The sequence below is a fragment of the Panthera onca genome, chromosome C2, assembly GCF_046562875.1.
Source record: "Panthera onca isolate mPanOnc1 chromosome C2, mPanOnc1 haplotype 2, whole genome shotgun sequence".
NCBI lineage: Eukaryota > Metazoa > Chordata > Mammalia > Carnivora > Felidae > Panthera > Panthera onca.
The window spans coordinates 80,870,132-80,885,423 of NC_138347.1; the positions used below are offsets into that span (position 1 = coordinate 80,870,132).

Here is a 15,292-nt window from a genome sequence, read left to right on the forward strand (position 1 = left end):
AACGCAGCAATAGAAAACTAATACACAGCCGGAAATGTGAGCCGAGAGGCACCGGTACAGAATGGTAGGTGACATGGGAGCCTGGGTCACTTGCTCATGCAGGCTTCCTGTATTGTCTGGTGCCGCACATGGCTGTTCCCAGACTTACCACTTCCAGCTTGTGATGGAACGCTGCTGGTTCCTCCCAACCTAGGTGAATTTGACAGAATGCAGCTCCTGATAGATAAATCTGGATACTTGGTCATTTCATGTCCCATGGTTAGGTGCTTAATCTATACCAGGGCTCACTAGCACATGGGAATCTCTTTTCCAAACGATCTCTGCTGCAGATGGCACAGGCTTGTATCAGGACCCTGGGGCTTTACGTTGTCATTCTGTTCTTCTCCACATGACATATTTTCTCACCACAGATAATTCGGACACCACAGGGTCTATGTGGCTTATAGCCCACTGATTGTACTGCCCCGGCGGCAGGGATGCTTGCACCTCAGCCTGGATCTGCTGCAAAACCCTTTCCTGCTGGCAAGTTTCCTTGTCACTGAGTAAATGGGAGCAGTTATTTCTAAATATGGAATATGCTGCCTCCAGAAACCAAGAGGACTGCCAGGCATTGTGCTTTCTTTTTAGTTGCATGAGATGTGAGATACTAATTTGTCCTAATTTGATGGAGATGGGAGAATATGGCCCAGCTTGCACCAAACCGCTGGATCCCTAAGAACTTCGCCCATGGGGTGACCCCCTGAATCTTCATTTAGCTTTTTTTTCTGTCCTCTGGCTTGCACAGGTCTTACCCAGTCCTCCAGTATATTGGCCACTTCTTGCTCATCTGATCATTAATAGATGAATGTGGTCTTTGCAGAATGTCCAGGTGGTCCAGGTCCTTAAGGCTATATTATGCGAGAGGGCAGACTTAACATATATCAAAGGCAACACTGTGAATTTATACCATGTCCTGTGCCATGTGAATGTGAACTCCTCTGATCATCCTTCTTAATGAGGATTGAAAAGAATACATGTATGAGATTGATGGCTGTTTACTATGTATCCAAGGCCATTTAAATCTGATCTAGCAAAGATACCCTATCTGGCTCAAAGCTGCAATGGGAGGCTACTACTTGGTTGAGTTTATGGTAACCCACCGTTATCCTCCAGGATACATTCAGTGTTTGTGGGGGACATACTCATGAATGGAAAAGGCCTATGATAAGGACCATTCCTGCCTACTTCACGTATTTAAGGGTAGCACTAGTATTTGCCGTATCCCTTCATATGGTATGGGTTTTGATTTACTGTCTTGGCTGGGAAGGATACACTTGTTTCCTGGGGTTCTACTTGGCATTCTCCACTATGATAGCCCTTACACCACAGTCCAAGGAGCCAGTGTGGGTTCTGCCAATTCCTAAGCATGGTCATTCCATTGTTTGGGGAACCAGGGAAATTACCAGCAGATGAGTGTGTGGAGTGGGTGGACCTACCATGAACCAGACCTGGGTAAGAACTCCATTTATTACGCTACCCCTTATGCACCCTACTCCAACAGGGGAATTACAAGGATGGTTTGGGTTCCTGGATCTCTCAACTCAGACCATGCATCCAGTAGACCTGAAAGTCTTTGTATTCCTATTTCTTTCAGGGTAGGTATATGAGTAGATGGGTTTGGAGAAGGGCTAAGGAAATCATTATATTGTTGCCATCGTGTTTGCAGGGTCCTCTTTTGTGAGCTGCTGTCAGTAAGTGGGATTTAGGTTGGAAAACTGGTCAGGTTGGAAAACAGAGAAAGTGACCAAGACTTTTGATGGTCATGACTGTGGTTCACCTCCTGATCATACGTTGGATTTATTTTGGTTCTATAGGTTGAGCAGTACTCTCATCTGCTATTCATCTATCACGTCTCTCAGGATGCTATGCTGTATTAACCACCTCCCCAGCTCTCTGTGACTCAGACCTCTCTGCCTCTGACATTGTCACTCATGATAACTTGCTTTTGAGAGTTAAGTATTGCCATCTGGCTTCTATTTTGGAATTCTGTTGTCCCCATTGCTATCAGAAAACCCTGTTCTGTCCCCACATTTCCTACCAGTGATCTTGGCCTACAGGGGACAGTCCACCATCAAGCTTCTTAACAATACTGAAGCCCCCTCAATCAGCACATCCCTTGTCACTTTGAAGAACACTTTATCCTGAGAACAGAGGAGGCTAATCGCTTTTTGGCCTTCCATAGTATATCCCAATCAAGTGTCTTGACTTCTTCCCCCACTGCTTGCCACTGCAGGCCAGCATTCCTACTTAGTGTGAGTGATTGCTTTTTCCAAGTTTCCAAGGGACAACCAAATGCTGTCACCTGGATTCTTTGCCTAGCTATTAAATACTATGCCACAGGTTTTTCTCCCTTTTCCATCCAGTGCAGCCCCATATATTCTCTCCTGCTTGCTCAGCTGGATTGTGTCACCCATCCAGCCAGCTTTTTCAGTAGGTAGTCCTTTTCTACCATTAGCTGACCCAGCATTCTTCATCCTGGCTATAGCTCTGGTGGTCAGGAGTGAAGAGTGGGGTAGACCATTGAGGGGTAAGGGAAGATATGTGTTGTGTTACAAGGCAGAAACCTCTATGTCATCAAGCTTCAGCCTTTAACTGAAGAATGCGCTACCTCTGTTATCAACAGCATTCAAGGGAATATGGAAATTTAAGACTTTCAAATGCATCAACCCAGATGACCCCATTTCAAGTCTCAGCATCCCATTTTTTCCCAATCAGGACCTTGACCTTGATGTGGGAGACTAGATGGAGTTGAAAACTTAACCTCCTCTGGAACTCCTACTCCTATAATTTAGTTTTGGGGTCTGGCCCACAGAACTTGTGTGTGTGTGTGTGTGTGTGTGAGAGAGAGAGCCCAAGTGAGGGGGAGGGGCAGAGAGAGAGAATCCCCAGCAGGCTCTGCGTTGTAAGTATAGAGCCCAACTCAGGGTTCCACCTCACAAATCATGAGATCATGGCCTGAGCTGAAATCAAGATTCAGACACTTAACCCCTTAACCACGTGAGCCACCCAGATACCCCGCCACAGATTTTAATTTTATTTTTTGCCCTCTGGCTGTAGGATATGTGATCGCTTTATATGTTGCCGATTAGACCCTCTGGCTTTCACACCTGGTCTGGTACTAGCAATGAATCACCCTCAGCCTTTGTCTTGTTTTAATTAATAAGCCCTCCCTTCCCCCAAATGGCCATCCAATTCCAAAATTCATATAATTACTATTTCCTAAAATCCCTAAGATATTGCATCTGTCAGTGTACTCGTTTCCAAAGGCATCCCATTCCAGTTTGCCACCGGTGAAAGTTTTAACAATTGCCATAGCATTCCAGGGGCTATCGGTGCTCCATTATCACCAAGGATGGGTTCTCATTACCAGCAGGCTGGCAAGTGACCCAACTACAAAATTACATCTTAGAGTCTTTTTCTAGGACTACTTCTTATACGCGCCATCATAAGTTGAATTTACAGGAAACAGATTCTGAGATCTGAATGGAGGTTTTTTATTGGTTGGTACTCTTGGGAAAATACCTGAGAGGGCTCAGGGAAGCAGGACTGGGCAAAAATACTGTGGTGCAAGTGCAATAGAGATCTGGAGCTGATCTCGGAAGCTAAGCAGGGTCGGGCCTGGTTAGTACTTGGAAGGGAGATCTGGAGCTGAGACAGTCCATGAGCTGTGCCACCCCAAGGCAAAGAGGTTAAGTTTCTCTCCTCCTCCTAGACTAGTCCTTGAAGGTGGGCTACCCCCAAGGAAATGTGATTTTGGCCGCAGTGGCTGAGCACAAGTTCTAGAAAGGACTCAGCTGAGAGCTGTCAGCTCTCGACAGTCCCAACAGCTGGGGAAGTGAGGGTCTCAGCCCTAAAAGGTAGCACACCAGAGCACCCCCTACACCTACATTTCCTGTTTTCAAAATTGACACTGTCATTCACTATTTAATCCTTCTCATTCTTAACAGCAATCTTCTTTTATTTTCTACCCCAGTCATCTTTTTCTAGAGGGCCCATAAAACATAATCCTTGTCTGTTTCAAAAGGCAACACACTAAGTAGAGTTGTACTCAACTTTTAAAAGCCCTCTTTTGGGGAGCCTGAGTGGCTCAGTCGGTTGAGCCTCCGACTTTGGCTCAGGTCATGATCTCATGGCTCATTAGTTCGAGCCCCACGTTGGGCTGTGTGCTGACAGCTTAGAACCTGGAGCCTGCTTTGGATTCTGTGTCTCTCTCTCTCTGCCCTCCCCCGTTTGCACTGTCTATCTCAAACATAACAACATTTTTTAAAAAGCCCTCTTTTAACATTAAAAACTTCACACATCTCCACATAATACCATAATGGTAAATGAATGGCTAAAAAAGCAAAAGCTATTATAAATTTATTAACTGGTTTAATCACATGAACACCCAGGTATACTACAAACAAAGTAGTATGTAATTATATAAAGACTTTTCTTGTTCCGGTGACAGAGACAGTGCATGGTGGCCACATAAAATTATGAAATGCTAGGGACACCTGGGTGGCTCAGTCAGTTAAGCGTCTGACTCGGTTTTGGCTCAGGTCATGATTTCACAGTTGGTGGGTTCAAGCCCTACGTTGGGCTCTGCACTGACAGTGTAGAGCCTGCTTGGGATTCTCTCTCTCCCCCTCCCTCTCTGCCCCTCCTGAACATGCTCTCTCTCAAAATAAATAAATAAATAAACTTGAAAAAATCCGTCTAAAAAAAAAAAAAAGATTATGAAATACCTAGGTTAGGATGCTACCTATAGCTGTGTTCAGGAATGAAATGGTTGTCTAAGAAGGCAAGTGAGGTTGAAATCTGGCCCAGCCTCTAATCACCAAGTTTTTCACTCCATTAAGGGGCTGAATATACCAGAGGAATGTGGCACATTTTTTAAAACCAGTTGCCCAAGCATGCTATCATTCAGGTCTCTCTTTTCTACTTATGATAATGGCATCTCTGTGTCAGCCCTGACCCTGCCCAGTAACTAATTATAAGTCTTAACTCTGGAGTCAGACAGTCCTAGATGTGGATTCTGGCTTTCTTGCTTATTTGCTGTTAACCTTATCCGTCTAAGCATTGGTTTTCTTATCTATAAAATGGGGGTATATCTCCCTCTGTGTGGTTGTGGTGTTTGTTCAGGTAGCAACTGAATACCACCTACCTTTACAGATCTTTAGCAACTTTATTATAGAGGTATAATTTACATACAATAAAATGTACATACATTAAGTATACATTTTCATGGGTCCTGACATTGTAAACCAGTGACCGGAGAGGTTACCTGTGTGTTTTTTATACTCTCCAGGAAGTGTACCAGGCCCTGTGAGAGTTAGACAGTAGTATAAAGGATACTTAATCTGGTTAGCCCCTTGATTAGGTTAGGCTTGGGATATATGTACTCAGAGCCCCATGCTTCCTCTCCCTAACACACATCACACACAACACATGTCACCCTCCTAGGCTGTAAAGCTACTTGAAGGCAAAGACCTTCTACCTTGTTTCCTGATGTACCCCCACCACCTAGAAGTGTCTAGGCACTTTGTAAGCACTAGTTAAAATACAAATGAATAAACGCGTAAAATTAACAATGAATATCATGTTGAGCTTGTATCAAACAAAATTTATACTCATTCATTTAGAGAAGACCCAGATCAACCTTATGAGTTAGGGGAAAGCCCTACAGCAAAGGTTGCATTTAAAAGGGGTCAGATTTCAGTAAGATGTAGGAAAAATTCAGAACTAAGAAATGAGTAAAGATAAAGACTTGCCTAGGGCCCATAGGGCATGTGTCATGGTAGGGTTAAACATTATTATCAATCTTCTGATTTTCATTGAGCATCTGCACCACCAGATTTCTGGGCAGGGCTCTGGGATTAGAAGATGATCACAGCAGCTGCATGGAAAAGTGCTCCCTCTCACCAAGAGCCAGTTACTAATAGAGGTATGAGCCACATGCATTCAAAAGGGCAAAGACCTCGACTTCAGACTTCTGATGTCTCTCCCTTTATTTCAATTTTTTTTTTTCTTTTTGATGTTTATTTTTGAGAGAGAGAGAGAGAGAGAGAGAGAGAGCAAGCGGGGAAGGGGCAGAGAGAGACACACCGAAACTGAAGCAGGCCCCAGGTTCCGGGCTGTCAGCATAGAGACCCACTCTGGGTCCGAACCCAGGAATGGTGAGATCATGACCTGAATCTAAGTACATGCTTAACCGACTGAGCCACCCAGGCGCCCCTCCCCCTTTATTTTTTTTAAAGTTTATTTATTTTGAGAGAGAGAGAGAGAGCGCTCAAATAGGGGAGGAGCAGAGAGAGAGGGGAGAGAGAAAATCCCAAGCAGGCTACACACTCAGCTTGCAGCCCAATGTGGGGCTCGACAGTTCTCACGAACTGAGATCATGATTTGAGCTGAAACCGAGAGTCCCTGAGGCTTAACGGACTGACCGCCCAGGCGTCCCGCTGTCTCCCTTTTAAGCACAAAGTTTGCCAGGCAACCACCAAGGTGGAGTTACAGGGCAGGATAATCAGGGTGCCCTCTTCTGGCCAGGGACCGACTCCACCCTCCCCAATCCCCCTCTTTCCTTGGGGTGAAGTAGGTTGCAGGCCAAATTGTGTCCAGGCAGAAACGTCAGTGAGACGCCCCAGGACTACCGATCAAGTCCACGGTGCGGTAGAGGAAAACAGGACTCCCGAGGCCCTCCGCGGACCGCAGGCTCTGGGCAGGCCCACGCCCCGTCCGGCCCCTCGTGGGAGCCGTCGCAGACCCCTCCCCGCCCACTTTCGCAGAGCATGCCGGGGCCGCCGTGCCCGCGGCTCCTCCCGCCTGGGTCGCTGTGTTTCCCTTGCCCTGCAGCCTCCAGTCCGAGGAATGCACGGGGACGGCGTGGAACTTAATCTACACCTCTTTGTCACTCTTGCCCCAGTCTGTGCGACCCCCAAAGCGTGTCACCTGTGCAAATAAAACGGGGTAGAAGTTAAAGGCCCCGTGGGCGCGGAGCGCGCGCGGCGAGCCGGAAGTGACGCGCTCCGTGCCCGCGTATTCCCGCCCTGCCCTTCGCCGGCTGTTCCGTGGCGGGAACCCGGGCGACCGTCCTGACGGCGGCTACTGTAAGTGTCACCCGGTCTGGCGGCTCCAGGCCTCCGAGGCCTGATGGTCTCACATCGGGGAACGGAGCTAGAATTTCGCGGCCACCTCGCCCCTTCCCTATCCCCGGGAGCCCCGGGGACGACCCTGCGGCATCCTCGCTCCGGAGACGAGCGGCTGAGAGGCCCAGGTAGTGCCCAGGAGCAGGCGAGCCAGGGATAACGGGCGACCGGCCGGAGAAATTGCAAGGGTGGCCTTCGCTCTCCTCACCTCTTGCGCCCTTGATGCCCCTGTGATGTCTTCCCCCGTCGCTCCCGTTCGCAGAATGGTAGCTCAGTACAGCATCTTTCAGAGCCCTGCTTTGGCTTGTAATAGTGTTTAGTAATTGCTGCAACCTGTGGCAGGGATGGAGGGAATAATCCAGTAACGCTAAAAAGCTAGGCTGTTTACAGGTTTTAATCATTTTTTTACCGAGTATTTACTCATATGCCAAGCATAGAGGTATGTGTACACAGAAGTATGCTTTTTCTGTGTATTTCTTTAAAAAAAAAAGATTAAATTGACATACGATATTAGTTTCAGGTGTACCACAGTGCTTAAACGTTTGTATACATTGCGAAACTATTGACTACATTCCCTGTGCTGTAGGTTACATCCCGTGGTTCAATTTATTTTGTAACTGGAAGTTTGTGCTTCTTAATCCCCTTCATTCATTCTGCCCCCTCCCTTCTGACAAGCACCAGTCTGTTCGCTGAGTCTGGGTTTTGTTTTGTTTTGTTTTGTTTTGTTTTGTTTTGTTTAGATTCCTCATGTAAGTGAAATCATGCAGTATTTGGCTTTCTTTTGTCTTTGGTTAGTAGAACATCTGCAAGGTCTGTCCGTGTTGCCACAAATGGCAAGATTTTTTTTCTTGTTTATGGCTGAGTAACATCATGTGTGTATCACATCATCTTTATCCATTTATCCACTGATGAACACGAATTGTTCCATATCTTGGCTGTTATAAATAATGCTGCATTGAACATAGGGGCGCATAGATCTTTTTGAATACCCAATAGTGGAATTGCTGGATCATATGATACCTCTGTTTTCTAATAGTTTGAGGAAACTCCATACTGGTTTTCATAGTGTCTGCACCAATATAATTCCCACCAACAGGGCATGAGGGCTGGCACAATTCTTTTATTTACCTTTTATTCTTTTATTAACTGCCTTATGGAGTAGGCCTTAGCTCCTTTTACAGAAGGGGAAGCTGAGTCTCATAAATGGTAATTCAGTCACCAAATACTATGGAGCATCTATCATGTACTAGTTACTGCTCTAGGCCCTGAGCAAGAGCAGTGAAAAAAACAGAATTTTCGGGCAAGCTAACAATGCTCTCTTATCCCTAGAACAGCCTTCTGCTGCCTGTAAAAAAGTATATCTGAATGTTAATAGTGGTTATCTTCTGGGTGAGATTTTTGCATGACTTTTTAGAACAATTCATGCTTTCCCACTTTGTTTTGATTTCTTCAGATGAGCATGTTATTAAGCAAAAGAACTGTTTCCATTTTAACAACAAATTCCCAGACCCGACCCTCCCCACAAAACAGCCTCTTCAGAGTCAGCGGTAGTCATTGGCTCTGCCACTAAAACAGATCTTTGAGTAGAGCTCTAGGCCCAAGAAAAGAAATGAAAGTTCTCATTTTTGGTCCCAACTCCTCATTGCTAAGTCCGTCTCTGGGTCTGAGCTAAAGCTAGGCCCCTGACTGAAATGGAAGAGACTGTAGAGGCCCATGCATAGTTTGGCCATTAATGACATCATATTTGTCAAAAAGTGTGGAATTCAAAATTTTTCATTCATAAATTTATCTTTGTTCTGTAACTCTCTCATTATAAATAAATTCTAAGTGTCCTAAGCACTTCGGCCAGTTTTATGGTCCCTTTAGTTCTCAGTACAGTACATTTAGAAGATGCTAGGTCATGAGGTGATGTCCTTTATTTGGTAAGTAATTATTGGAATATTTTGCACAAGGTTAAGGGTGCTTTCACGCCATATGTCCTCATAATGATTTCAAAAGAGCTTTTCCTTTTCTGTCTTGCACCTGGTCAGGGTGAAGTAACCATGCAGGCTTTTCTAAAAGGCACATCTGTCAGTACTAAACCACCACTGAAGGATCGAGTAGCTGCCACAGCTGGAAGCAGTGGAGAGAACAAGAAAGCCAAACCTGTTCCGTGGGTGGAAAAATAGTAAGAATGCTTGTGGTTTTGTTGAAATAGTTAATATATTACGTATCTAACCAGTTTTGATCACTTTTTTTTTTTTTTTTTAACTTACGGGGAGAGGGATGATTTGCTTTGTTTAGATGTCCTTAAGAATCACCCAATTAGGTAAGTCATAGAGCCTTGCAGCTGAAACTACTGTAGAATGATCTAGTTTAATTACTTTATAGATGAACTAAGGTCTTCTGTATAACTCAGGTCTGTGGTTTAGGGATTGAGATACAGCAGAAGAAAACAGTTTCTAGAAGGTGACCATAAGGTCTTGTCAGGAGTTCCATTTAAATCCAAATAATCTGTTCCCCCTTTCATTGCTGATAGGTGGACATTGTTGAGTTTTTGAGGTGGCGCTTAAATTTAAATCAGCTAGTGATATTATGACAAGTTGTTATAACCCTTGGTGTTATAATAATATAGCCTCAATTATTACCAAAAGTTTGTGGATTACTTATAGGTCAAATAAGATCCTCCTGTGTTTTATTTGCTACCAGTGATGGTTTTTAAAATGGGAGATTTCACATTCAAATCTAGATTTTTAATTTAAAAAATATACTGGGGGGGGGGGGGAACCTAGGTTTTCAGCTTCTCAGGGGATTAGACAGCACTAGATGCAGATTCTCCCTTGACACCATGAGACCTGAGTACTGCTTCTCGTTCTGGCAAGGTCATATGTTCTTCAATTCACCATCGTCCTTCTGTTTTCTCTTGCCTTACACTCTGCCTTCTTTACTCTTGCTTTCTCCCTGGCCCCTGCAGGTATTTGCATATGAAACCCTGGTGTATAACATACACTGGTTTCCCTAGAAAGCATTATCTGACATAAAATTCCCACCCAGCATTGACCTCATTTATTAGAAATGTATAAATCAAGGAAGAGCTTTTAGCCAACTAACTAAGTGCAGTACCTAATCTTAGGGTTAGGAGTATAACTTTGTTCCAGTTTCTCTTAAAATCACTACTGATGTAAGATGAAAATTACATGTTGTTATACTTCATGTTTACTTCATGTATACTTGTATACATGTATACTTCATGTTATACTTCAAGTTTAACATGTTGTTAAACTTGTTATTTTGTTAGCCCTCAGTCAAGTGAATAGGTATGCATTTTCTGCACAGTTAGGTGATGGATGAAATTGGTATTAACCAATTAACTATGTTAACTGTGTATTAACTATATTAACCAAAATAGTTGCTTATTCTGGGTTACTAAGTAGGTCTCTCTTTTCAGCTTAAGTGCATGATCTTATCAAAATACATTATGTTCTAGGCCACTGTTTACTTTAAATTTTTAACCAGTGGACATTTGTGGTGTAATAAAGCAAAATATTTTTACTTAATTGTTGTAAGTACTCTAGATGCAAGCAATGCATGTAAAAGGAAAAGTGATTTCACTCCTTCAGTATATATTAGCTTAAGGTAAATACAAATGGGGCTTCCACCTACTTCCAATTATGAAAGTTTCCCATTTTATCACCAATATATAAGAATTATCATTGGTATTTTAGCAAAAGGAACACTTAAGACATTACTGTAGCTATTATACTAAATAATCTCTGGGTTTTTTTTCCAGTCGCCCAAAATGTGTGGATGAAGTCGCTTTCCAGGAAGAAGTGGTTGCAGTACTGAAAAAGTCTTTAGAAGGAGCTGATGTGAGTAGCAAATGATGTGTCACGTCATTGGGAGATTGCAGATTTAATTTACTTACCCTCTTCCTTCCTTTTATAATTGCCTGCTCCCCTAAAATACTAGCTGTACATACAGTATGTCCTTGATAACTGTACAGTGGATGATTGGTTCAAATATTGATTGAGCATCTCCCATTCTGTCCTGTGGCATTGTTATATAATACTCAAGTGGAGACCATTGAACGAGACACGCTGGGTTCTTTGGCTCATGAGCTTTTATTTTGGTGGAGAGTGACAGAGAATAAATCTGCAAGCCAAATAAATAAGAGAATTATAGATAATTGTGCTCTGAAGAAGAGTTAGAGATTCTTTGAAACTAATTGCTCACCTAATGTTAGGATTTGGTTTGAACTACAACATAAAAAACATGAGTATTTCTGCTTATAGCATTGTGTCTCCTGCTGTGGTATGTGAGATTTAAAAAAACTCTTTATGGATGTGAGGGTGATCTGGCTGTAACATCTGTCACCCCATTGATGGCCAGGGTTGATTCGGCTGATCTGGCTGCCTAGGCGGGTGTCCCCTTCCTCCCTCACCGCTCCATGTGTGTCCCTCCCGAAGCTGGGCGCTCGGTTGAAGAGGACAACCTTCCCCGATAGAGGAGGACCGTTCTTTGGTCAAGGGTGTACGAGTAGCTGCGCTCCCCTGCCGAAACCTCCAGACAAGCTCTCAAGGTCCATTTGTAGGAGAATATAGGGTAGTCAAGTTTCCAAGACTCCAGACACATCCAAATGAGGTGCTGCAATTGGCAGTCTGCCTTTCTTAAAAAACAAAAAAAACCCCAAAAAACCTTTGAATGACTTGCATCTTAGGTTATTCAGGGGCAAGATAACTCTGTAAGAAGAATTAGCAGTTTAAAGTTGTATTATGAAGTGCTTTAAGAACTCAGTAAAAGAAGGGGAAAAGTTGCAGATGAAAGTGGGATGTGGTTTTTACTTTTTTTCCCAAGGAAGAGTTGCTTCCTTCCTCTCTACCTGGCTACTTTGGATTAGAGGTTCTTTTGGCTTTTGCTGCCATTATTCTCTTCCTGGAATTATACTACAGTAGTACATATTTTGAAAGTAGTTCTATTTCTCAAACTATTTAAAATCTTTGCCAGTTTTTGTTTTGATTTGATCTTGACACAAATGTCTTTACCTTTTAATTTTGGTGTATACAGTTTCTTTTTAATTAAAAAAAATTTTTTTAACGTTTATTCATTTTTGAGAGACAGAGAGTGAGTGGGGGAGGGGCAGAGAGAGAGGGAGACACAGAATCCAAAGCAGGTCCCAGGCTCTGGGCTTGAACCTGCACACTGTGAGATCATGGCCTAAGCTGAAGTCGGATGCTGAACTGACTAAGCCACTCAGATGTCCCTGGTGTATACAATTTTAATTGTATAGTAATAACTACACAGACTGCAGGGCAAGATATATTTTAATTGGTAGTATTCTCAACTCTTTAGGCATATGTAGTGGGATTATGATCCAGTTGTTGACTTTATACCATCTATCTTACAAGGCTGAATTAAGAAGTTTCTTTTTTAAACCTTTGTTTAATATTTTATGTTTGTTTTCAGACCAAGTTTTAGAAAACTTAAAGATGAAATATTTTTTTAATAAATGCTTTTATGTTTGTTTATTTTTGAGAGAGAGTGCAAGTGGGAAGGGAAAGAGAGGGAGATACAGAATTCGAAGCAGTCTCCAGACTGAGCTATCAGCACAAGCCCAATGTGGGGCTCGAACTCACAGACCATGAGATTATGACCTGAACTCAAGCCAGACACTTAACACTGAACCACCCAGGTGTCCCAAGGTGAAATAATTTTTAAATTCTATAGAGTAAAGAAAAACAATCCATACCTTCATTTACTTTAGTGTATGTGCTGCTGAAGTGAGTACTCATTCCCTCATTTAGATGAAAAGTTATTAAAGTAGAATTATAATAGATGTTTTTCAGACTTTTTTTTTTTTTCAGTTTATGTATTTATTTTGAGAGAGAGTACGCAGGAGAGGGGCAGAGAGATAGAGGGAGAGAGATAATCACAAGCAGGATCCACACCGTTAGCACAGAGCCCCATGTAAAGCTCAGACTCAGAAACTCTGAGATCGTGACCTGAGCCGAAATCAAGAGTCAGTTGCTTTACCGACTATGCCGCCCAGGCACCTCCAGAAATCAATTTTAAGCCCTAATATTCCACATACAGTTCTTGATCGCACCATATATATCACCGTTATGTAATGTAAGGCTTAATAAGTTTGCCATGTTTCAAAGAATTTAAGTTATTGTATGTGATAGTTACATGGATGAATTACTATAAATGTTGAAGCATGCATGAATCAAAATAATAGTAATGACCTTAAAGGGGCACCTGGGTGGCTCAGTTGGTTGAGCATCCAACTCTTGATTTCTGCTCAGGTCATGATCTCATGGTTCATAGGATTGAGTCTTGTGTCAGGCTCTGCACTGACAGCACGGAGTCTGCTTGAGATTCTCTTGCATGAGCGCATGCACTCTCTCTCAAAAATAAACAAACATTTAAAAAAAAAATAGTTATAATCTTAAAGACGAAGAAGCCCAGGAATATTTTTTTAATAAAATTGACGTACCCAAGTTGACTAGCCCAGAGCTACTAGAAGGAACGCAATAATAAGGATTAGAGTGGAAATAAGTAAAATAGAGACTAAACAAAACAAAAACAGTAGAAAAGATCAGTGAAACCAAGAGCTGGTTCTTTGAAAAGATAAACAAAATTGATAGACCTTTAGCCAGACTCCTCAAGAAAAAGACCAGACTCAAAATCAGAAATGAAAGAATAGAGACACCAAATGACACCACAGAAATACAAAGAATTATAAGAGAACATGATGGAAAAGTATATACCAACAGATTGGACAACCCAGAAGAAATAGATAAATTCTAAAAACATATAATCTTCCAAAACTGAATCAGGAAGAAATAGAAAATCTGAATAAACAAGTTACTAGTAATGAAGTTGAATTGGTAATCCCAAAACTCCCAGCAGACAAAAGTCCAGGACCAGATGACTTCATAGGTAAATTCAACTAAACATTTAAAGAAGAGGTAATATCTATTCTTCTCAAACTAATCAAAAAAGTAGAAGAGGAAGGAAAACTACCAAATTTGTTCTATGAGGCTAGTATTTTCCTGATTCCAAAACCGGTTAAAATGCTTAGAAGGTTTTTGGTGTTTGTTTTTAAGTAGTGAAACTCATAGTTTGTGTCTTAAGCTATGTTACTAACGTGACAGTAGCAGTCTTCAGTCTATACATTTGCACATCGGTTTATTTATTTGACACATGTTGAGTACAGTACAAGATGCTGAGAACACAGATACAAGAGAACAAAGTTCTTGACCTTCTTACGCTTACCATCTAGTGAGGTAGACCGGTATTTTACAATCAAACCCAATCACTAAGTAACAATTGTAAGTTACTGTATATAAATAAATAATTACAAAGTGCGTTAAGTGCAAAGACTGACGAGAGAGTAACACAAGAGTTCCACTTTAGACTGGGTGGTCAGGGAAGGCTTCTGACTTGTAATGCAGTAAGAGTTGGCTAAGCAGAAAAAAACAGACCCTACCTAGCTCATGGGGGAAGCATAGGCCATAAAGTGCTTAGTTGTTAGAATTCACTGTAAGTTGGAGCCTAGAAGGTGAGAGAGTTGGTGAGCAGATCATGGATGTCCTTGTAGGTATAGGTTGATTTTTGTCTGGTTTTGTTTTTCTAAGTAGAGTGTGAAGTCAGTGAATAGTTTTTAAGTGGCAAGCAGAGTGGCATCTGATTTGGGTGAAGAATGGATGGGAAGGCTGAGGGTTAGACAAGAGTGGAAACACATGAACTGTGCTGCCTAGTTTCCTATGTGCGGTGATTTCTGTATGTGAAAGGATGTACTGAAGAATGCAGTTTTGTAACAGCTCATTAGATTTTTGTAGATTTATCAGTCTGTACCACAGATTGTGTGCTTGATATGAGCCAAGCTAACAGGATTTAAGGTATACAAAAAGATAACTAGTGATTTAGTTTAATCCTTTCTTCCTCTAATTAATTCTCCCTGATATATTGGGCATCCCTACACAGTATATAATCATGGTATAGAGTACTACCTAGCACTTAATAAATGCTTTTTGTTTTTGTTTTTTTTTTTTCTCCTACTCTTGGAACATTATCGAGAGCCCTGATGAGTCTTTTTCATTCCTTTTTCCTCAGTATTAGCCAAATCCAGGTTCTCCTTTGGTCCA

At 42.3% G+C, this 15,292-nt stretch overlaps 1 protein-coding gene across 5 annotated transcripts in view; it reads left to right on the forward strand.

The window, feature by feature from the left end:
- The window catches only part of RFC4 (replication factor C subunit 4), a 32,863-nt gene that overhangs the window by 8,872 nt on the left and 8,699 nt on the right, over window positions 1–15,292 (forward strand). For 3 of the 5 annotated variants that reach the window (XM_078453145.2, XM_078453146.2, XM_078453144.2), the window contains 2 exons: window positions 9,197–9,333; window positions 10,936–11,014. In XM_078453145.2, coding sequence (XP_078309271.1) covers window positions 9,209–9,333; window positions 10,936–11,014 — 204 coding nt within the window. In that variant the 5' untranslated portion in view covers window positions 9,197–9,208. Of the gene's footprint in view, window positions 1–6,825; window positions 7,128–7,147; window positions 7,295–9,196; window positions 9,334–10,935; window positions 11,015–15,292 lie in introns of those variants that run through there. The other 2 variants (XM_060639485.3, XM_078453147.2) reach the window with 2 other exon arrangements.